The sequence below is a fragment of the Lathamus discolor genome, chromosome 7, assembly GCF_037157495.1.
Source record: "Lathamus discolor isolate bLatDis1 chromosome 7, bLatDis1.hap1, whole genome shotgun sequence".
NCBI classification, from domain to species: domain Eukaryota; kingdom Metazoa; phylum Chordata; class Aves; order Psittaciformes; family Psittacidae; genus Lathamus; species Lathamus discolor.
In genome coordinates, this window is record NC_088890.1 from 3,241,922 (window position 1) to 3,262,159 (window position 20,238).

The window sequence follows — 20,238 nt, forward strand, 5'->3', positions numbered from 1 at the left end:
CGGTGCCCGGCCCCGCGCCGGGTGTAGGGCACCGCAGGGGTGGGGAGGTCGGTGGGTTCAGGCTGTAGGCCCCGGCACACCCGGTGCAGGCCCGGCCCGTTGCTATGGGAACGCAGCCCGGTCGCGCCCTTGGAGGCGTGCCGCTTCTCCGGCGCCGTGGTGACGTCACGGCTGGCGTCGTTGCCATGGCGCCGCCGCGCGGCCGGCTTCGGCTCGTGGTCACGTGGCCACTTCTCGCCTTTCCTTCCCTCCTCCCAGTCGTGTTCCCGTATCACATGGTCTCGTGCGCCGGCTTCCGGAAGTGCGTCACAGGGCTCGGGCCTGTCGCCGTTATCGGCCCGCTCGGGAGATCGGCTCCAGCGAGCACCGACTGGAGCGGCGGGGCCGGCAGTGAGTGCGCGCGGGGTGCGCGGGGTGCGCGGGGTGCGCGGGGTGCGCGGGGTGCGCGGTGTGCGCGGGGTGCGCGGGGTGCGCGGGGTGCGCGGTGTGTGCGGGGTGCGCGGTGTGTGCGGGGTGCGCGGTGTGTGCGGGACGTGTGCGGTGTGTGCGGTGTGTGCGGGACCGGCAGCGAGTGCGGGGCCGGGAATGCAGGGCGGGACCGGCGGGCCGCGCGCCGGTGGCGGTGTGAGGCCGGGATGCGGCCGCTGGCTGGGTGTGGGGGACACGGCGGGCCGGGCCGCGGGTGGAGCCGGTGCCGGGAGCTGGTGCTCCGCTGCGGGGCCTTCGCACGGCTCCCGCCGCCCTTCCCTCTCCGGATGCCGGGCGGTGTCTTGTCGGGTTCGTCACCCCCAGAGTCTTGTGAGGGGCTGGGGAACGCGGAGCTGCAAGCACTCGCTGCTGCACGGTGCGGCGCACACGGTGATTTCCGTACGCTGTGCGGGGTCTGTGCTTGTTCTGGCCCGGCCTGTGTGGGGCGTGCTGGGAAGCTGAAGGAAGAGATGAGCTGGAGTCCTGAGGTTTCTCCTCTGCCAGGGGGATAAGGAGCAGAAGGTGATGGAAGTACCTGTGTGCATGGGAAGTGTTTCTGTCAGCTGTATTTGGGACATGGAGAAGTGTGGAAGGATGAACTGAGAGACGGCCAACCTGCTTCACAGCCACCCTATTTGGGTGCTTTTGGGTGCTGAGGACAGAACCAGGGGACCTCTTCCTGCTAAATGTGCCCCAGACACAGAGGGTGAATTACATCTTGTGCACCCTCTGCTGTTGTGCCCTGAACACTTACATTAGCCCTGTCTGGCGCTGCCATGGGAAGGCACAGCCTTTCTCCCCAGTCCCTTTCTCCCATTCCTGAGTTTTGCCTTTCCTGTGGCCAGTAGAAGTGTTTGTGCAGCCCCAGCATGAGCTGTATTGGGAGCTGCTCTATGGCAAGCCAGCATTTCCCTCTGGCTGCTCTCTTGATCTGGTACATGCTGCAGCCACATAGGTGCTTGCAGCAGCACAAGGCTGGACAGCAGAGGCTCTGGAGCAAGACCAGGCTTTCCCAGCTCAGAGGAGGATTGAGTAAGGTCCTATACCAGTGCCCTGGAGGTTCCCCTGGCATCCACCCAGAGTGGCCTTTCACCATCGCTCCCCTGCAGCAGCTCCCACAGTGCCAGACCCTCCGCTCTGCGTGTCCCGGGGCTGAATGTCCTGCCTGGCTGTGTGCTTCCTGGTGGCAAAGAGGCAGAAGGGCTCAGGCCTATGGCAGGGGGTTGGACCTGGGTGATCGTAAGGTCTTTCCCAACCCAAACCATTGTATGATTTGAATAGGTGAATGGGAATAATTTCTGTTAATGGGAATAGCGGCTTTGCCTGCACTCCTCCACAACCCCGTGTTGCCCACAGTGGCCTTGGACTGCAGTCAGTCTGGCAGCTGGAATTGAGCAGAGCTCTAGGTTCTTGGGGCTTTTAGGAATCACTGTCACCAGAGCACCTGAGCGAGCTGAGCCCTCACTGGGGTGTGGGAGCAGCAGGATTCTCACGGAGGAGGGACAGTAGCACACAGCCATGTGGTTCTCCTCACACCTTCCTCTGCAGAGGATGATGCTTGCTCAGCTTGCTGTCACCCTGCCCAGCAGTTCCCTGTGCCACCCCTCCAGAGGCACAGGAAGGAGGCAATGGAGCCTCTCTGGCCCTGCACGAAGCAGTTGCTGCTTCTTGTCTCCTGCTTCTCCTGGGGCTCTCACCATAGAGGCAAAAGAAATTCAACAAAATACAGTTTCCCAAGCCCAGGTTTGCTGGGAATTGCTTGCAGTTTATTTGTTCTGGTGTCAGTGAGGACTGGAGCTGAGCCACAGCATGCTGCTTGTGTCAGACCCAGCCCTGCAAAGCACAGTGAAGGGCCCCTTCCATTCCCTCTGCAGCCAGAGGTGCTGCTGTGTCCTGGTGAGACCCAGTGTGTGCAGCAGGTTGGGGGTGGCACTGCTGTCCAGGGCTAATGCCAGGCCCTTCCTCGTGTCCAGGTTGTTTTGGCCTCTCCACACAGCAGTGGGAGGTGTCTGTGCCAGGCAGCTGGGCTGGGCTCAATGTTGAGCTTTTGGTTGGCGTCGGTGGCCCTTGGTTACGAGGGAGGGTTGGGTGAAGTGGTTTGGGCACCGTGCCTGGTGTGGGGCTGGCTGTGCCAGAGCTGAGGGCAGGGCAGGACCTGGCTCTCTCAGGTCCCTTCTGTTTGTGGCTACAACTCCATGTTTGTGGCTACTTGCTACCCCGAGGAGCTATAGAACCCGAGCACTCTGGGGATGTGAGGCTTATGCTCCCTCTAACCAAGTGCTTCCCTTGGAGATACTTCCTGCCCCTGTCTGTGTCTGAGCGGAGCGGTGGGGTCTGTCATGAGTCCAGGGGTGAGGGCAGAACAGGGTATTCCTGAGGGCAGGGAGGGAGAGGCAGGCTCAGTGGAGCTGGGCTGGAACAAGGTGCTGTTTGGCTCAGCTCTGTGTCCTCAGACAGGAGCAGGGATGCAGGATGAGGTGTGAATCGGTGCCCCTGGAGCTGCTGCAGGGTGGGCAGGATCCATGTGGCCTGGCAACCCCCTGCAGACAGTGAGTGCTACCAGGGCCAGCAAGAGAGGAAGAAGCCTTCCCAGCTCTTTGCTTCCACTGCCTCCACCTCGAGTGGGACTGCTGTCAGCGGGTTGTTCCATCTCTCCTTTATCAAAGCCATGAACACCCAAGGGAGAAGCCAGAGAGCAGGGCACTGAGTGGGCCTTTGGGTCCGCAGCTCCAAACCCCCCAAGGGAGCTGCCTGCAAGGGCATGTCCAAGGGAGCAGGGTGAGCGCCCTGAGGTCTCCCTGGGGCAGCAGGAGCAGAGGTGTCCCGTTTCCAGGCCAGGCCCCGCTGCTGCTGTCTGTAACCCGGCGGGGAGATGAATATGCAAGGCGCAGCGCTGCTGGTTTAGCTCTGAGCTGGTGGGTGGAGAGGAGGAACTCTGCTCCTGCCAGGGAGCTCCGCTCTCATCTGTCACAGGAGCCTGCCCGGAGCTGCTCCTGCTTCTCCCCTTTCTTCCTTCTTAGGGCGTTACTCGCTCCTGCTCCCGCCCTCTTACATGGGGCACTGCTTGACTGAAATAGCCTCTGCCGCAGCCGTGGGGCAGCCTGACCCCATGGGCTGCATTTCACACCCTGGGGCTGCCCCATGTCCTCACCTCTGCCTCCAGGTGTCATTACTGCCACCGGTGACTCCTTTGGGCCGGGGTTTGCTGTAATGGGAGCCACAAGCATGACAATAAAAAAATCCAAAACCTTTCCAGGTTTTTAATGTGTGCCACACATGGAAGACCCCCGGTTGTATGTCGGGAGCTCTGACAGGCCCATGGTTTTTGGCAGTAAGTGTGGTAACAGCTGTGATGAGGTAGGTTTCCTCACCCAGCGCTGCTTGGGGCTTCCCATCAGTGCCACAGCGAAGGTCGTGTGAGGGCACTGGCCTGGGGCAGAGCGTGGATCTTGATGCTGTTGGGTCTTCTCCATCTACTCCTCCTGCCATACTCGCTCTCTCCTCTCTTTAGGCCACCAGTTCCTTGCCAGAGGGTTTGACCACAGAGAGTCGCCAAGATAGCTGGGCCAGGAAGAAAACGTCGCAACCCTGACCCAGACTCCATCACCGACCCCGGTGGGCCGTTTGTGTCCTCCAAACGGCTGAAGATGTCCAGCAGCACCAATGCCCCCGGCCAGAGGACGGTGTCTCGGGGCTTGGATGATGCCGCCAACAAGAAGAAGCAGAAGGATCGAGCCAACCAGGAGAGCAAGGAAGGTGAGAGCCCCGCAGCAGCGCCGTGGGGAGCAGGCCCTTGGTTTCTCAGCCCCGCAGCCATCTGCTGCTGGATAAGCAGATTTAACTAAGCACTTCCTGCAGCTTATGGTAACCCGAGTGATGTGGGATCCTCTTCTGCACACTGTCCTCTCTGGACCTGTAACCTCCTTCCTTCGAGCACTACTTAGCCCCAACTGTGTGAGGAAGGTCGGGCCTGTGGCTTTGTTAGCTTAAGCCTGAAGTTGGCCGTAGTGGTTGTTTTTTAGGCTGTGCTTTTGGCTGGGTTGAGCTGCCCTGATCGAGAGTTGAGTGGGGCTGAAGCCTTCAGGTGCTGCTGGAGCTGGAGGTGCAGGATCCCATGGGATTGCTGAGGCCAGATGCAGGGCCTCTGGGTGGGGCTGGTGCGTTAGCTTCTGTGTCAGGCCAAGGTGTGGCTCCAGTGGAATTGTTGCTGGGGAGTCATTCCCTCTGTGTATGAGATGCCAAAAGTGATGCTTCAGGTGTAGTGAATGCCTGCGGGCAGGGTGCAGGCCCTGGAAAACGGCTGGATTTCTGTGCCTGCTCCGTTAGGATTGTTGTAACCTCAAAATCACAGGGTGTTTTATAGGCCAAGGTAAATGAGGGCTGTGCTGGAGCGGTGGCAGTCCCTGATGTGAAATCCCAGGGTACAGAATAGTACCTTCTCTTGTATGGGAGGTGGCTGTATCTCTCTACATCCCCTCTGTGCAGGTCCAGCAAGCTGTAGATCCTCCGAGCAGTGCTGCTGCAGCACTTCTCACACCACCAGCACCTTTGCATTAGTGACTGTGGTGGTCAGCAGAGGTTTCCTACTGGTTTGTAGCTGGTAAATGAAGATGGTGACAGCTCTCTGGGCACTCCAGGGTGGAGACCTTAGGTCCCATCGCTGCTGTTCCTCTGCTCCAGGATGAGGTGCTCTTGCTTTGAGGCCCTTGCCAGGCAGAGCTCACCACTCTTTTGGGGGTGGAGCAGGCCCTGAGATGCTTCTGGCTGAGGAGCCAGTCCTTTGGGGAGCAGGGATTAGGTGTCAGGTCGGTTTGGTTCCCCAGCCTGATCTGGAAGGAGGTTTTGGCTGTGGGCGTTGGCAGCTTGTGTGGGAATGGAAATGTTAAAGTGCAGCTGGGCCACGTGGTGTTCTCGTTACAGCAGGGTTGGTTTGAGCACAACCAAACATAGGATTCTTTCTGTCAGATCCAGGCAGGGCTCCTCTAAGGCTGGAGGGGCTGAGCAGGAGCACACAGCCTGGTTACTGCACACACTGAGACATGCCTCAGAGCATCACTGTACACTGCAGTGTTGTGCTCCCACTGTGGTGCTGTTTAGACTGGGATATGATGGCATGGCCCAGAGCAGCTGCCCTGGGGGCTGACTTGCTGTGGTGCTGCAGGCAGGGCTCTGGGGAAGGGAGAGGTGTGAGGAAGCAGAGGAGGGAAGTGAGCAGCACGTGCAGGATGAGAGGCCTGTGCAGGGGCTCAGGGGAGAAGGAGGTGAAGTGTGAAGTGTTGGGCATCCATACCAGCCCATGCTCTGAGGTGCCAATGACAGACCTGCCCACACTCTGCTTCTCTGCCCACCAGTGTCTCGCTCTGAGCTCGAGCAGGCTGAGGCTGCCCAGGAGAAGGACTCAGAGGAGGGTAAGTCAAGGTGTGCACCAGCTGCCAGTGCATGGCCGTGAAGTGGCCTGTGCAGAGGGATCCGAAACTGTCACCTTGTCCTTGCCCCATGCTGTGGCATTGAGCAGAACTAACCCGAGTGTTCCCTTGCTGCAGCCTTTATCTTAACAGGGTATGGCCTTCCCAGGGTGGAGAAGGGTGCACCTTCTCCAGAGCACAGTGGGAAGTGTTGTCTGCAAGGAAGAGGCTCTGGGCACGTGGCAGGCTGTGTCTAACTTGGGTGATGCAGTGCCACTGAGCACAGCCCTGGGACGCACTGCCACCAGCATCTGTCGTGCTTGTTTCTGAGCAGGGTACCATGCTGGGCAGATAAGATCACAAGCCATGTCATCCATGGCTTGGGATCTGTTGGCTGGTTTCTGCTTGGTGTAGGCCTGCTCTGAGGACAGAGTAGACATCCTCATGCTACAGAGGATACAACAAACCTCATTGAAATTAAGGTGATTTCAATCACCTTTTTGCTTTGAAGACATCGGGATGCCACAGGGCCGGACCTGGATCCTGGCAGGCAGCAATGGAGGCTCTGCCTGCAGCAGGGTGCTGCTGTTTCACCTTTGAGGTGTTCTTGGTGGGCCTGCCATGTCTCAGCCCTGTCAGCAGCTCTCACCTGGCAGGAGCACAGTGCTTTGGTGACTGCAGCCAGGTTGCTTGGTTTGCATAGGGAAACGGGAAGGGGCAATTGCTGATTGTGGTCAGAGTCCACTTGAATCCCCCAGAGTCATTCTGTGGCTTCCTCATTCCCTGGGAAAGCAGTAATTGCTGTGTAGTTGGCAGGAACCACCCATTCTTCCAGCCGCAGTTGCTGCATGTTATGGGACCCACCAGCAGCACTGCCTTCCTGATCTGTCCAGTTCCCTCTGGGATTCACCTGCCCTCCACAACATGTGCTCTTGTTTGTGGCCTGGCCCATGGGAGCAGGTTGTGCGTGTCACCTGCAATGACCTCCTTGAATCAAGTGTGCATTGAGGCTCAAGTTTCTCAGCCAAGGAGTGGGCACTGCAGGCTCATGCCCCAGCAAGTGGGTGACATTTCCCTCCCTCTTCCTAGAGCTGCTGCTGGACTGGAAGCAGAATGCCGATGAGATCATTGTCAAGCTGAATTTGGGCAGTGAAGCACTGAAAGTGGAGGATGTGAATGCTTCTTTCACTGACAGAGACTGTGTGCTCAAACTACCAGGTATAGTGGGGAATAGAGAAACTGCTGTGTGTGTTTCTCCAGTGGGGCTTGGCACAGTTCTGGACTAGATGTGGGGCTGATCCAGGCAGATGTAAAACCTTTCTTTCAGAGGCAATGCCCTGCTCTCAGCTGGCACAGCTTCAGCCAGCAGGAAGGGCTGGTAGGAGAGCAGTGTAAAAGAAGAAGGGTGCAGAGCTGGGGAGGGCAGGAGCAGGCCTCTGCACCAAGTGAACAAATGCCCACTCCTGTGCTGGTGCTTCTCTGGGATGATTGAGTCAGCCCTGGGTATCCTTTGGAGAAGTGACTGTGCCCTAAAGGCAGGGAGGCCCAGGGCCTTCCCTCTGGGAAGGAGGCCAGCCAGATGTACAAAGCAAATCCATGGAAGCTGGCTGGAGCCCTGAAAGATCCTGGGGAATGGTGGCAACCTGCCTGCAGCCTCTTTGGCTCTGGATGAGTGCTTCCTTGATCCTTGGGGCAGGTGAAAGGAGGCTGTGGGTTCAGTGACAGCTGACTGGAGCTCTGCCTGAGTTGCTGGTCCCCCTCTGCTTGCAGACGGGCGCCAGTGGAGCTGTCAGTTCTTCGAGGAGATTGAGGGCTCCTGCAGCAAGATCCAGTGCAAAAAGGGCAACTTTCTACATCTTGTGCTTCAGAAGAAGATCCCACTCCATACCTGGTCTTCGCTTCTGGTGAGGAAGGGAGGATCTGCCTTTTGAGAGAGCTCATGGAACCCGGGGGAGCTGGGGTGAGGGTTTCACTCCCTGCTCGTGGGGCACATCCTGTGTCCATGTGCTGCATGAGGGCAGTGAGCCAGCTGCCTCTGTCCCAGGGAGGGGGGCATCATTGTACCCCTGTTCCTGCCTGCCACAAAGCCTCCACGATCTGGAGTAGAGCTCTGGACAAGGGGAGTGAGGGTGGGGGGCTGTCAGAGAACACAAGGGGTGCTGCTACCTGGATACCTTCCCACTGTGCTGTGCTGCTTTTCACAGAAGAGAAGGAAAGACGGATCCAAAGAGCTGGCCAAAGGGGCCGTGTGCTGGGAGAACGGGAAGGAGAAGGCTGCTTCTGCAGAGCTGGCCTCTGAAGAGCCACGGGCTGAAAGCGCAGAACTGCCGAGATCCCGGCGGGAAGCCTCCAACCCCAAGCGTGCTCCAGGGAGGAGCGAGGCCCTGGGAGGGAAGAGCCCAGCCAGCCCAGGGACGCAGAGCGGCCCCAGCGCCAAGCGGGCAGTTTACCTCAAAGTGGCTCCCACTGAAGAGGAGCCCAATGCCAGAATCACTGGGAGCGTGGAGCCCAGCAAAGGGCACAGCGGGAGGGCCGGAAGCCGCCGCAATGGCAGAGCCAGCCACCCAGATGTGCCCTCGGCCCTTGCGGACCTCGCCGTGCCACTGGAGAAGGTACCCAAGGACACCTCTGCGCTCTCAGCCCTCATGTAGGGGACGCTGCTCACACAGGGACCCATCCCTGCTGATGAGGTGGGCTCTGGGGTGCCATGGGTGGTGCTGTGGTGGAGGAGAGGGGAATGTGAGGACCACACAGTCATGGGACTGTGGTGCTAAAGGAGCTGAGTCAAGCATGGGGGAGCTGACTGTGGAGCCAGGGGGTGACTCTCACAGCTCAGGAGTGACGATGTCTATTTTTGTGTCTCTCTTGAAAGGCTGTGGCGCTGGCCAAGGAGACAGTTCCTGTGGAGATGCCACCCCTCGCCGCCACCACAGAGGTGTTCCCCCACTGCATTGCCACCTGTGTGGAGAAGAGAATCCTGCAGCCAGGTAGCTCTGCTGAGGCCCTGCGTGGCCGGGACTGCACGCCTGTGCTGGGAGAGAGCTCCAAGGCTGTCCCAGTGGCCACCCCTCCCCTGGGCAGAGGCAATGAGAAGAGGGACTGGTCCAAGGATGACGTGGCTCTGGAAGCAGCAGCTGATGGTGAGTGGCTGGAACCAAGGAGTCAGCCTGGTCAAGAAGGTCCATCTGGGACCTCTCCTGGGTCAAGCTCTAGTGCTGCCTCAAGCGTGCCAGGAACATAACATCTCTCTCTGTGGCTTTCCTCAGAGCCAGAGCCTTTTGTGAGCCTGACCTTTGTTAAGAATGACTCATACGAGAAGGGCAATGACCTGGTGGTGGTGCACGTCTACGTGAAGGAGATCCACAAGGAGACGTCCAAAGTGTTGTTCCGGGAGCAAGACTTCACACTGGTGTTCCAGACAAGGTACAAATGTGCCTCTGGATGGTGCCAGGCTGCTGTAGAGCTCCTGGCTGTGGTTGGGCTACCGCTTTATTCACCTTTTCTCACTCGTTTCCCATTTCTTCACAGTGACACAAACTTCCTTCGCCTCCATCCTGGCTGTGGGCCCCACACAGTGTTCCGGTGGCAGGTGAAGCTCAGGTATGGCTCCTGCACTGGGGCAGGGGAGCTGAGAGTGCAGAGCTGGAGCAGGAGTCAGTCCCAGCTGATGTGTCTGTGCAGGGAATGCTCATTTCTGTACCTGGAGGTTCTCCCTAACACCATGCTGCACTAATGCCCCAAGCCTGGGCTGCTGTGGCTTGGTGTGGTGGCTTGCAAGGGAGGAAATCCCAGCATCTCCTTGCCTGCAGTTCCCCGCCAGCCTGTTCTAGAGGTCTGGGAGACAGAGCAGGCTGTCTGCACTCTGGGTGGGATGTTCTGCAGAAAGGTGCATGTGGAGCAAGGTTCTACCAGAGAATGGGCCTGCTGTGTGCTCAGTGTGGCCAGGCTTGAGGGTTTCACCCTGCTTTGCCAGGGCCACCTTGGGATCAGTGCTAGCTGGGTCCCTGGAGGCCATGGCCCTGCCTTGCAGAGGCTTCATCATGCTTGAAGTTGCTTTGGGGGGCACTCTAGGGCACCCCTGACTTGCTGCTTGTCTTGCAGGAACCTTATCGAGCCAAACCAGTGCACATACAACTTCACGGTGTCTCGCATCGATGTCTGCCTGAAGAAACGCCAGAGCCAGCGCTGGGGCGGGCTGGAGGCTCCAGCCGCACGAGGTCTGCACCCTGCCTCCTTGTCTTGCTGCTGGGGCTGTGTCCTCCAGTATGCAGTTCTGGTGGGGATGGAGAAGGGCTGAGTGGGTGTGGGTGGGAGAGATGTGGAGTGCAAGGAGTGCTAAAGGAAGGGCACTGCTGTTCCTCTTGCTCACGGGGAAGAGGGGTAAGAGAGCCTGTGCATGAGCATGGACTGAGCGCCTCAGCCCTGCCATGGGCAGCGTGGTGCTGCTAACCACAGGCCCACCCTTCCCCCTTTTTAAGGTGCAGTGGGTGGTGCAAAGGTTGCCATGCCTACAGGCCCTACCCCTCTGGACAAGAACCCCCCTGGCAGCAACCAGCACCCCCTATCTAGCAAGGAAGAGGCCCGAGCCAGCGACAAAGAGAAGCCACGTGTGGAAGATGGGGGTCTGGATGGTGTGGCAGCACGTACAGCCCAAGAGCACGTGGCAGTGAAGCAAGAGCCACACATTCCCTCAGTAAGTGGGGCCTTGCTGGGTTTGACCTATGTGGGGGGGGAAAGGGAGGCTACTTGTCCCTTCAATGGGACCCCAGCTCCTTGGTGTCACTCTGGAGACTGGCAAACTGTTCCTGCAGGAGGAAGCAGCACTGCTCAGTTACAGCTGGCAGGATTAGAGGCAGTTGGCCTGTTTATTCCAGTTCTGGTGGGAGATGGTGTGATGGTTCCAGCCCTTTCTAAGGGGTATCTTAGGCTTTTGGGTTTCCCTGGTGTTCCCCCAAAGCAGCACCCTCACACCCACCTCTGCTTTGGCAGCCCAAACCCACCTGTATGGTGCCACCGATGACACACAGCCCGGTGAGCACCGAGAGCGTGGAGGACGATGAGGATGAGGATGAGAAGAAGAAGGTTTGTCTACCTGGCTTCACGGGGCTGGTGAACCTGGGCAACACCTGCTTCATGAACAGTGTCATCCAGTCCCTGTCCAACACCCGGGAGCTGCGTGACTACTTCCATGGTGAGCACAGACCAGGAGTCCCCAGAGCCCTGCACTCAGATGGTGCAGCCAGAGACCACCCTGAGCTCCTGCATCTCTTACAGATCGGTCCTTTGAGTCGGAAATCAACTACAACAACCCGCTGGGGACGGGGGGCCGCCTGGCCATCGGATTTGCCATGCTGCTGCGGGCGCTGTGGAAGGGCACACACCATGCCTTCCAGCCCTCAAAATTGAAGGTAGGGCTGCAGGCAGCAGCAGAGCCGAGCAGGAGCTGCTGAGGGTCCTCTATGGGTACCTACCTACCCTGTTAGTGCCACAGAGAGTGAGGATGCGCATGGTGCAGCTAGGCTTTGTGTGTGGAGCAGTGGTGCTGCTGGCCAGCCCTGACTATGTGCTCCTTCAGGCAATCGTGGCCAGCAAAGCCAGCCAGTTCACTGGCTATGCCCAGCACGATGCTCAGGAGTTCATGGCCTTCCTGCTCGATGGACTGCATGAGGACCTCAACCGCATCCAGAACAAGCCCTACACAGAGACTGCTGACTCAGATGGGAGGCCTGATGAGGTGAGGATGGCCTTCACCTGGGAGAGCAGCCCCAGCCTGGGTGGTTCAGTGTGTTGCTAAGCCCTTTCTCCCTGCAGGTTGTAGCTGAGGAGGCCTGGCAGCGGCACAAGATGAGGAACGACTCTTTCATTGTGGACCTCTTCCAGGGCCAGTACAAATCCAAGCTGGTGTGCCCAGTGTGTTCCAAGGTAGGACAGCTCTGGAGTCTCTGTCCCTGTCCTGGCCATACAGCAGGCTCCTGACCCTCAGAAAGCACAGTTCACAGGGCAATGCTGAGGTGGCCCCAGTGATTTTGGCCCCAAGCACTTCCCATAACTGAGTGTGTTCCTTCATCTGCAGGTATCCATCACCTTTGACCCATTCCTGTACCTCCCGGTGCCCCTTCCTCAGAAGCAGAAAGTGCTGACTGTGTACTACTTTGCAAAGGAGCCGCACAAGAAACCCATTAAGGTAAAGGACATTATCTACTCTGGTGGGGACGGAGCCTGAGAGTGCTCCTGGAGGTGCCCAAGGCAGCTGGTCCTGTGCCAGCAGGCTAAGCCTTGTGTTAAGCAAGGCCCACGCATGCCTTGGTGTGGTGTGACTGATGTGGTGCTCTTTTGGTGGCAGTTCCTCGTGAGTATCAGCAAGGAGAATTCCAGTGCCATGGAGGTGCTTGACTCGGTGGCCCACAGTGTGCGCGTGAAACCAGAGAACCTGCGCCTGGCAGAGGTGAGAGTGCTCACGGGCTATTCTTGTGGGTGCCCCAATTCCCACAGCACTGCAGGGAACATGGTTACTGACAGTAACTTGTCCATATGCCATATGTCCATGGGATGGATTGTTGTGGTTGGCAGTGTCATGCACAGGGTGCTACTGGGCAGATCAGGAGGGCAAGGGATGTCCATCCTCCCTTGACAGGGTAGGGAGCTGAGCACAGCACCGCTGTGGTGCTGCTGTCCCACAGCTCACTGTAGGGCTGAGGCTTCCTGAGGAGAGGAAGCGTGGGACAGCCCTCACACAGCCCTGCTCTGCTTTCCTGGCAGGTGATCAAGAATCACTTCCACCGCATGTTCCTGCCGTCCAACTCACTCGACACAGTCTCCCCCACGGACCTGCTGTTCTGCTTCGAGGTGCTGTCCCCAGAGCTGGCCAAGGAGCGGGTGGTGGAGCTGCAGGTCCAGCAGGTAAGAGGGGTAACACTGAGACTAGTTGTGAGGCTGAGCAGGAGGGGGGAGAGCTGCAGCAAGGGTGACGAGCTGCAGTGAGCACCGATGCCCACCGAGGCTGCCTTGTCCTGCGCAGGTGCCCTTCCCTGCCCAATGGGTCCTTTTCTCTTGCAGCGTCCACAGGTGCCCAGTGGCCCCGTGGCCAAGTGTGCAGCCTGCCAGAAGAAGCAGCTCTCGGAGGATGAGAAACTCAAGCGCTGCACGAGGTGCTATCGAGTCGGTTACTGCAACGTGTGAGTTGGCTGCCAGGGAGGGAGGGTCTCCTGCTTGGAAGGGCTGGATGGGATTGTTCATCCTCCACCATGTGGGATGGAAAGGAGCCAGTCTGGCTCATGATGCTCCCCTCATCCCCACTGTACCCCTCTGGCCTTGTGCTCTTGCCTGGGCTGGTCACGGTGCTGGGTTCAGCAGGGGCTGTATGTGTTACAGGGCATGTCAGAAAACACACTGGCCAGACCACAAGGCTTTGTGCCGCCCCGAGAACATCGGTTTCCCCTTCCTCATCAGCGTGCCCGAGTCCCGCCTCACCTACGCCCGCCTGGCCCAGCTGCTGGAGGGCTACGCAAGGTGAGGGTGCAGGGAAGGAGGGTGCCCCTGCCCCAGAGCCCTGTGCCTGCCCCACTCTGACTCCCACCTTCTTGCACAGGTACTCAGTCAGTGTGTTCCAGCCTCCATTCCAGCTGGCACGGATGTCACCGGAGCAGGGCCTGCAGCCTTTGCTCCCGGACAAGCTGGAACCCCTGCCCAAGAGCAGTTGTGCATCAGCCACCCCTGCCCCTGAGCTGGAGGACGGGGACAGGACTTCCAGCCTCCTGCAGGAGCCCCCACTTTCACCAGCTGTGCCTGAGCTGCACCCAGAGGTGAGAGATACCAGCACTGTCCGGAGCAAGGTCCTGGCAGCCAGGAGTTCCCCGCTGAGCCTGGATTCAGGCTTCCCTGAGCACGTGGAGTCGCAGGGCGATAGCTGTTGCGAGAAGGAGCCGTCCTATGAGCGAGCCCTGAAGCCAGAAGGTAAGAAGTGCTACAGTGCTCATCATGGCTGTGCCAGGAGCCTGGGCTGCCCCAGGACAAAACAGAAGCAATTCTCCCTTCTTGGGGTGACCTTCCACCACAGTATCTGCTGTGAGCTGGGTTTGGGGACATAAACGAGGCCCTGGGAGCTGTGTTTTGGCAGCACTGCCCCACCTGAAATGCCTTCCTGCCCACGCTCTGCCTTGCCCTGGGGCAGCAAAGCCGAGACCTGACGGGGCTGGAGCGCGCTGTGTTGCGGTGGAAGGGGTGGGGAGGAAGGTAGAGGGTGGCAGCAGCCTCCCATGGGAGGGCCAAGCCCCTCCGGGCTGCGAGCGCAGCGCTTCCCTCGCTGTGACTCAGCTGCACGGGAGCAGCCTCTCGCTCCGCTTGCCTGTCACGTTTTCCAGCCACTCGTCTGGGGATGGCAGCAATGTGCAGCGAAGGGGCAAGGCAGAGGAGCACAGCTTGCCAGGGGCAGGCGCCTGCTAAAAATAGTCAAGGACACGGGGCACGTGGTTGTGTCCCTGCAAGGCCGTAGCATGTGAGGTGGGGGTGGGGGGACTGCGAATTCTTGGCCCCTACGCAGGGCAGACAAGGCAGTGCCACCACAGAGCTGTCCCTGCCTGCCCACAGCTGCCATCCCTGGGTACCAGCACACTCCAGACTCGCTGAGCGCCCGCGCCACACAGTTCTACATCAACAAGATCGATGCTGCCAACAGAGAGTACAAGCTGGAAGATAAAGGTGAGCTCAGGGCTGTGGGAAGTGCCACCTTCGCCCCTCATGGCCTCTAGCAGCAGCTGCCCAGCACAAAATGAACTCAGATGGGATGGTGGCCCCCAGGCTGGATCTGGCATAGGGGAGGGCATGGCTCTGCTGTATAGAGCTTGGAAGCTCTTCTCTGCCATAACATTCCTGCTCTCCTCAGCAAATAGATCAATTCCCTTCAATCTGCTGTATCCACAGAGGGTCTGTGATCTCTGAGTCACCTCTTGTCTGAATGGGATGTTCTCATCCAGTGCTGGCTATGTAGGTGCTGCCAGCCTTGTCCACTGCTGTTTGTGGATTCTGCTGCCCTGGGGTGGTGAACCTGGCCATAGGGTCCCTTCTGGCAGCAGTGTGTGACTGCTGTATCGAGCTGGGATTAGCAAGCATCTAGCCCCAACAAAGTGGCTTGGCCCAGCCTTGTGGGGCAGGCATGTGAGGTATGTGACCCCTCTGCAGGTGACACCCCCCTGGAGCTGACAGATGACTGCTCCCTCGCCCTGGTGTGGAAGAACAATGAACGCCTCAAGGAGTTTGTGTTGGTGGAATCGAAGGAGCTGGAGTGCATGGAGGACCCAGGCTCAGCCAGCGAAGCAGCCCGCGCTGGCCACTTCACCCTGGAGCAGTGCCTCAACCTCTTCACCAAGCCCGAAGTCCTGGCCCCAGAGGAAGCGTGGTGAGGACAGCGGCAGGGTGGGTTCCAGTCTGGGGGTCCAGGCACCAGTGGGGGTTTCCCAGGAGCTGCCTGGACCTGCACACTGCTGCTGCTGGCAGGCAGGAGCGCTGGGGAGGCCATAAGCCAGCAGGGAACAATGCCAGCGCTCTGCAGGACAGTGCTGCCTGATCCTGGCAAGGGAGGCTGAGACTTCCTGCATCCCCTCTTGTGGGGGACCTTGGGGGTGACCTGAGGCTCTCCCCACACCGGTAATGAGGTCGTTCTTCCCCTAGGTACTGCCCCAAGTGCAAGCAGCACCGTGAAGCCTCCAAGCAGCTGATGCTGTGGCGGTTGCCCAATGTCCTCAGCATCCAGCTCAAGCGCTTCTCCTTCCGTAGCTTTATTTGGAGGGACAAGATCAATGACATGGTGGACTTCCCTGTCCGGTGAGAGCCTGGGGAGGGGGACAAGGTGCCTAGGTTGGCACTGCCTATGCTGCTGTGCTAATGCTGGTCAGTCCCTGACTGTCCCCATGTCTCTCCCCAGGAACCTGGACCTGAGCAAGTTCTGCATTGGCCAGAAGGGCGAGCAGCAGCTGCCCGTGTATGACCTGTATGCTGTGATCAACCACTACGGAGGCATGATCGGGGGGCATTACACAGCGTACGCCCGCCTGCCCAATGACAAGAACAGCCAGCGCAGCGACGTGGGTGAGGATCTGCCCCCTCTCTGTCCCCAGCCCTGCTCCTTCAGTGGCCTGGCTGCTTGCTTTAACCCTTCCCTCATCCTCAGGCTGGCGGCTCTTTGACGACAGCACAGTCACCACTGTGGATGAGAGCCAAGTGGTAACCAGATACGCCTATGTCCTGTTCTACCGCCGGAGGAACTCTCCTGTGGAGAGACCCCTGCCAGGGCACCCCCCGGACCACCGAGCCGAGCGCACCCCCTCTGCCGAAGCTGCTGCCAGCCAGGTGAGAGCTCGCATCCCTTTCAGCGCTGTCAGAGCCCACAAAGCCTTGAGCCGTGCCCATGGGCAGGGCCTGACCTGTCTCTGCCAGCACCCGTGGCACCTGGCATGGCACCGCTGCCATGCTTGCCCCTCTTGGACACTGAAGAGCTTGCGCCAGCCAGGCGCTAGGGCCTGTGGTGCCCTGTTCTTGCTGTTAGCATGGGACCCTCTCTGCACTGAGGGACTATAGGAGAGCTGGTTCGTGTCATCAGGGTGGGAGGGCGCAGGACCGGGCTCGCTCTGCTGATGTCTGCACCGGAGGCAAGCTGTGTGCGGTGTGGTAGGCACTGGCTGTGCCGGGGAGTGGTGAGAACCTGCCCTCTGCAGCTGCACTGCAGTCGCGGGGGGGAGATGCCGTGTGCTGGGGCCCAGCTCAGGGCCAAGCTAGGTGCAAAAAAGGCAAAGGGCAACGCTGAGCCCTGGGCCTGGCAGCCTCCGCTGCGCGCTGCTGGAGACAGACCTGCCAGAGCGGGCTCTGCTGCCGGGCCGCTCGGCAGGGAAGGCGGTGCCGGTGGCACCGTGCTCTCAGCATGTGCTGGCGGGGAGCGGGCAGGCTGGTCTTCATGTGAGTGTCAGACACAGGGGGCACGGCTCAGCACCCTCCTGGCCAGCCCCCTGCATCCTGGGCTGCAGCTCTTCCCTCTGTGGTCGGTGTGTGGGGTCTGAGGATGTTGCTCAGCTCCGCATGGCTGCACAGGGGGCTGTCTGGCTCATGCATTCCTCAGCCTGGCGCTGATTTTGGCATCGTGGCTCTCGGCTGGGGACAGGAGCTGCCTGTCCTTGGAGCCAGGGGCTGTCTGGCAAGTTGGTGTCTGCATGCCTAGGCTGCTCCTGTCCAGGGAGGCTTTCCATGTCCTGGAGCAGCTCCTGGGCAACAGGCTGCCCTGGTCATCCCATGCTGGCAGTGGGATCCTGCAGCAGCTCAACGTACACCCCACAGCACTCCAGGGCTCAGTGGTCCCTGGCAGTGCTGAATCCCCATGGTGATGGGTGCACTGGATCCCCCTGGGGCCCCGTGGGTCCTTGGCAGTGCCAGATCCCCTCCGCAGTGGATGCATTGGATCCGGCAACGATGGGTGCACTGGATCCCACCGGGATCACCTGGATCCTCCCAAACACTGGGTGCTCTCCAGAGACCTGCTTCCTGAGTAACTACTCTGCATGATCACCGGCACACTGTGAAGGGCCAGGCTGTGACTGGCTGCTGCAGATAATCCTTCTGGAAGCTGGGCTACGATTGGCTGCCAGAGCATCCCCACCCACCCAAGCAGAGCTGTGACTGGCTGTGCTGTGACTGCGCCTCCCGCTCCTGCTGCCCCAGCTGCCTCTGGATTGGCTGTTGGCTGGGAGATCCAGTTGAGATCACAAAAGCTGGGCTCTGATTGGCTGCTGCCTGCCCCCTTGCCGCTTGGACCTGCCAATGCCAGCGCATCAGCTCCACCAGGATCCGGCTCCGCTCCCTACAGCCCCATGAAGACCTTGCTCTGAGCACCAGTGCTGCCGAAGAGCATCGCAGCGGGGCGGGCGCGACAGTGCTGGTGCTGCATGGGGAGGCGGGCGGCTGGCTGGGCACGGGGCTGGGCTGGCACGCAGCCGCTGCCCCGGGGGATGGCAAGGGGTGTTGCCCGTTGTGTTCTCCAAGTGCTGACGCAGGTTTCCACATCGCAGGCTTCTCTGATCTGGCAGGAACTGGAGGCTGAAGAACAAGACACGCAGCTCGAGGCACCTCAAAGGCCTGCAAGAAATTCCTGGAGGCCCCGTGGCCAGAAGCGGAGTCCGGGCACCCCCCAGCACCCAGATGAAGGCTGCATCAGATACTTTGTCCTGGCCACCACGGCCGCGATTGTGGCTCTCTTCCTGAACGTCTTCTACCCACTCATTTACCAGACCCGCTGGAGATAGGCACAGGCACACAGTGAGCTGCAGGCACAGGGCTCCAGAGCATGCTGCATGGCAGCAGGACAAGCAGCCAGGAAGGACTCACCGAGGGAAGTGTGGAGCTGTCAGCTCCTGCCTCTCTGCTCTGCATCTCCGTGCCAGCCCAGACTCAGGAGCCCCTCTGCCCTCCCTCACCCTTGCTGCATGTGGGGCAGACCTCGTGGCTACCTGCTGCTCAGGAAGGAATGTTGATGCTGCACATTGAGCACCTCTACTTGGTCCCAGGACAGAAGCAGAGACCTGCCAAGAGCCTGCTCCAAGGGCAGGATGCCCTGAGACAGTTCCTAGTCCAGTTGTGCTGCTGCAGGACCCCTGGGCCTGGTGTGATTGGGGCTCCTGGGCCAGCCCAGTCCCTCCTGTTGAGCTTCCTAGTGGCATCTGCCCCTACACCAGGAGTATTGTGCACTCCACCCCCATGCTGGGGCCTTGTCACCGAGGGCTGCTGTGCTTCCCCTTCACCCCTGCTGTGGATCAGGGTAATCGGAGCTGGGGTGCCAGTGGTTAGTAAAGCCAGGTTTTCCAAAGAGCTGCAGCATCCCTGTCCTGGTGTGCTGTGACCCCCACACAGGGGCAGGGACTCTGCACTGGAGCCACCTCCCGGTGCCTGAGGCCACACTGGCACAGCTGGCATGGGGACTGTGCCCTGTGCTGCACCGGGGGCCGTGTGCACCCTGTGCTGCAGCAGGCTCAGGGCTGGGCTCTGCCTGCGACTGCCATGGGGCACGTGCCGGGTGTGAGGAGCCTGGCAGCACACGGCGCCGTGGGGTTGGGCCACGGGCTGCAGCTCCCGCGGTGTCTGACATTGAGACGTGTTGCCCTTGGCGGAGCGTGGCTCAGACTGCTCCGGCGTGTTTGGGTGTGAGAGGTGACTTCAGAGCCCTGTGACTTCCTTTTCCGTCTCCGTCGCTGTCCCACTGCCGGTGCCCTTGGCTGCCTCGGGAAGGATGCTTGGCAGGGAAGAGGCTCTCCTGTGTTAGTGCCTGCTGCTCAAGCAGCGCAGTGGGGAGCCACTTCCTCGATCCTGCACCTCTTTCTGCACGCGTGCCGCGCCGCGCCGAGTCCGTGCCGCGGGCTCTGCCGTGGTCATGAGGTGTCCGTCGTGGAACAGTCGCCTCATTGTCTGCAGCTCTTAGGCTCGCTGCCTTGCCCCGCTCACCCACAGCACCGGCCTCGTGCGGCTGACTCAGTGCCGGGCACCGGGGCCATGCCCTCTGCTCCGGCTGTGGGTCGGGACCCACATGCTGCTGCCTGCCCTGCCTGGAGCTGGGTGGCCAGCAGGGCCCTCTCAGCCCTTGGAAATCCCCTCTGGTCCTGCGCTGGCAGCCGGCCTCACCGCTGCTGGCCCCGCGCCTGTGCCGGGGCGTCGGGCTCTGCTCAGACTGGCCCTGGCCGCGGCAGCCCCGGGGGCACGAGTGCCGGGCTGGGGAGAGGCTCAGCGTGCTGCAGCCTGGCTCTCCTCTGGCAGGCAGGTACCCCCGGGCACGCAGGGGCTGCCATCGCCTCCTGCTCTCCTGGCTGTACCTGCAGTGTGGGGTCCCGACACGGAGATGCTGTCCTACCCCACGACGAAGGAGGGAAGAAGATGGGTGGGCAGGGTGCTGGTCTCCCTTCTCATCCCCACCTTCTGCTTGCAGGGTCTGCCCCCGGTGCCGTTTGGATCCGGCCTGGCCCCTGAAGCAGCCCCGGCCGCAGAAGGCCTCCCCGAGCGCTTCGCCAGCCCTGCCGAGCGCCCGACCCCCTCCTACAGCAGCATGGAAGAAGTCGACTGAGCATCATGGGCACTGCCGCGGGGGGTGCGGCCGGGCCGGGCACCGGGGTGGGGTCGGGGTTTGTCCTGCACTCATTAAACTCGCTCAACTCCATTCGGCTCCGCTGCCTGCTGTCCCCTGACGCCCTCTGCTGCTACTGACCCCCCCCGGGCACCGTGTCCTTTGCTGTCCCCCCACTCCTCTGGGTGCTCCCTGCTCGCTGTCCCCACCATGTCCCTCCGTGCCGGGTGTTTTTCTGTGCAGTGGAGGGGGACTCCCGGTGTCCCCTCAGTGCCT

General features: G+C 60.4%; 1 protein-coding gene across 8 annotated transcripts; it reads left to right on the forward strand.

Moving 5' to 3' along the window:
- The first annotated feature begins 281 nt into the window (after window positions 1-281).
- USP19 (ubiquitin specific peptidase 19) lies at window positions 282-20,055 on the forward strand. 8 transcript variants are annotated; one of them, XM_065687759.1, is made up of 28 exons: window positions 282-390; window positions 3,725-3,825; window positions 3,980-4,224; window positions 5,820-5,876; window positions 6,963-7,091; window positions 7,644-7,777; window positions 8,078-8,485; window positions 8,746-9,013; window positions 9,140-9,296; window positions 9,402-9,473; window positions 9,975-10,090; window positions 10,352-10,566; window positions 10,863-11,064; window positions 11,148-11,281; window positions 11,449-11,607; window positions 11,685-11,795; window positions 11,947-12,057; window positions 12,217-12,318; window positions 12,633-12,773; window positions 12,930-13,048; window positions 13,245-13,382; window positions 13,462-13,826; window positions 14,460-14,570; window positions 15,051-15,267; window positions 15,540-15,692; window positions 15,793-15,956; window positions 16,039-16,217; window positions 17,924-19,634. In XM_065687759.1, the coding sequence occupies exons 3-28, from the start codon at window positions 4,116-4,118 to the stop codon at window positions 18,155-18,157; spliced, it is 4,305 nt and encodes a 1,434-aa protein (XP_065543831.1). In that variant the 5' UTR covers window positions 282-390; window positions 3,725-3,825; window positions 3,980-4,115; the 3' UTR covers window positions 18,158-19,634. The 8 variants fall into 8 exon arrangements, with proteins under 8 accessions (XP_065543831.1, XP_065543832.1, XP_065543830.1 ...); XM_065687760.1 differs by having other exon boundaries at window positions 3,725-3,799; XM_065687758.1 differs by lacking the exon at window positions 3,725-3,825.
- Window positions 20,056-20,238: the final 183 nt, after the last annotated feature.

Coding starts and splice junctions, on each gene's coding strand:
- USP19 (XM_065687759.1), top strand. CDS start 4,116: ATGTCCAGCAGCACCAATGCCCCCGGCCAGAGGACGGTGTCTCGGGGC. Junction 12,058..12,216: donor CGCACAAGAAACCCATTAAG/GTAAAGGACATT, acceptor TTTTGGTGGCAG/TTCCTCGTGAGTATCAGCAA. Junction 12,774..12,929: donor TGGAGCTGCAGGTCCAGCAG/GTAAGAGGGGTA, acceptor TTTCTCTTGCAG/CGTCCACAGGTGCCCAGTGG.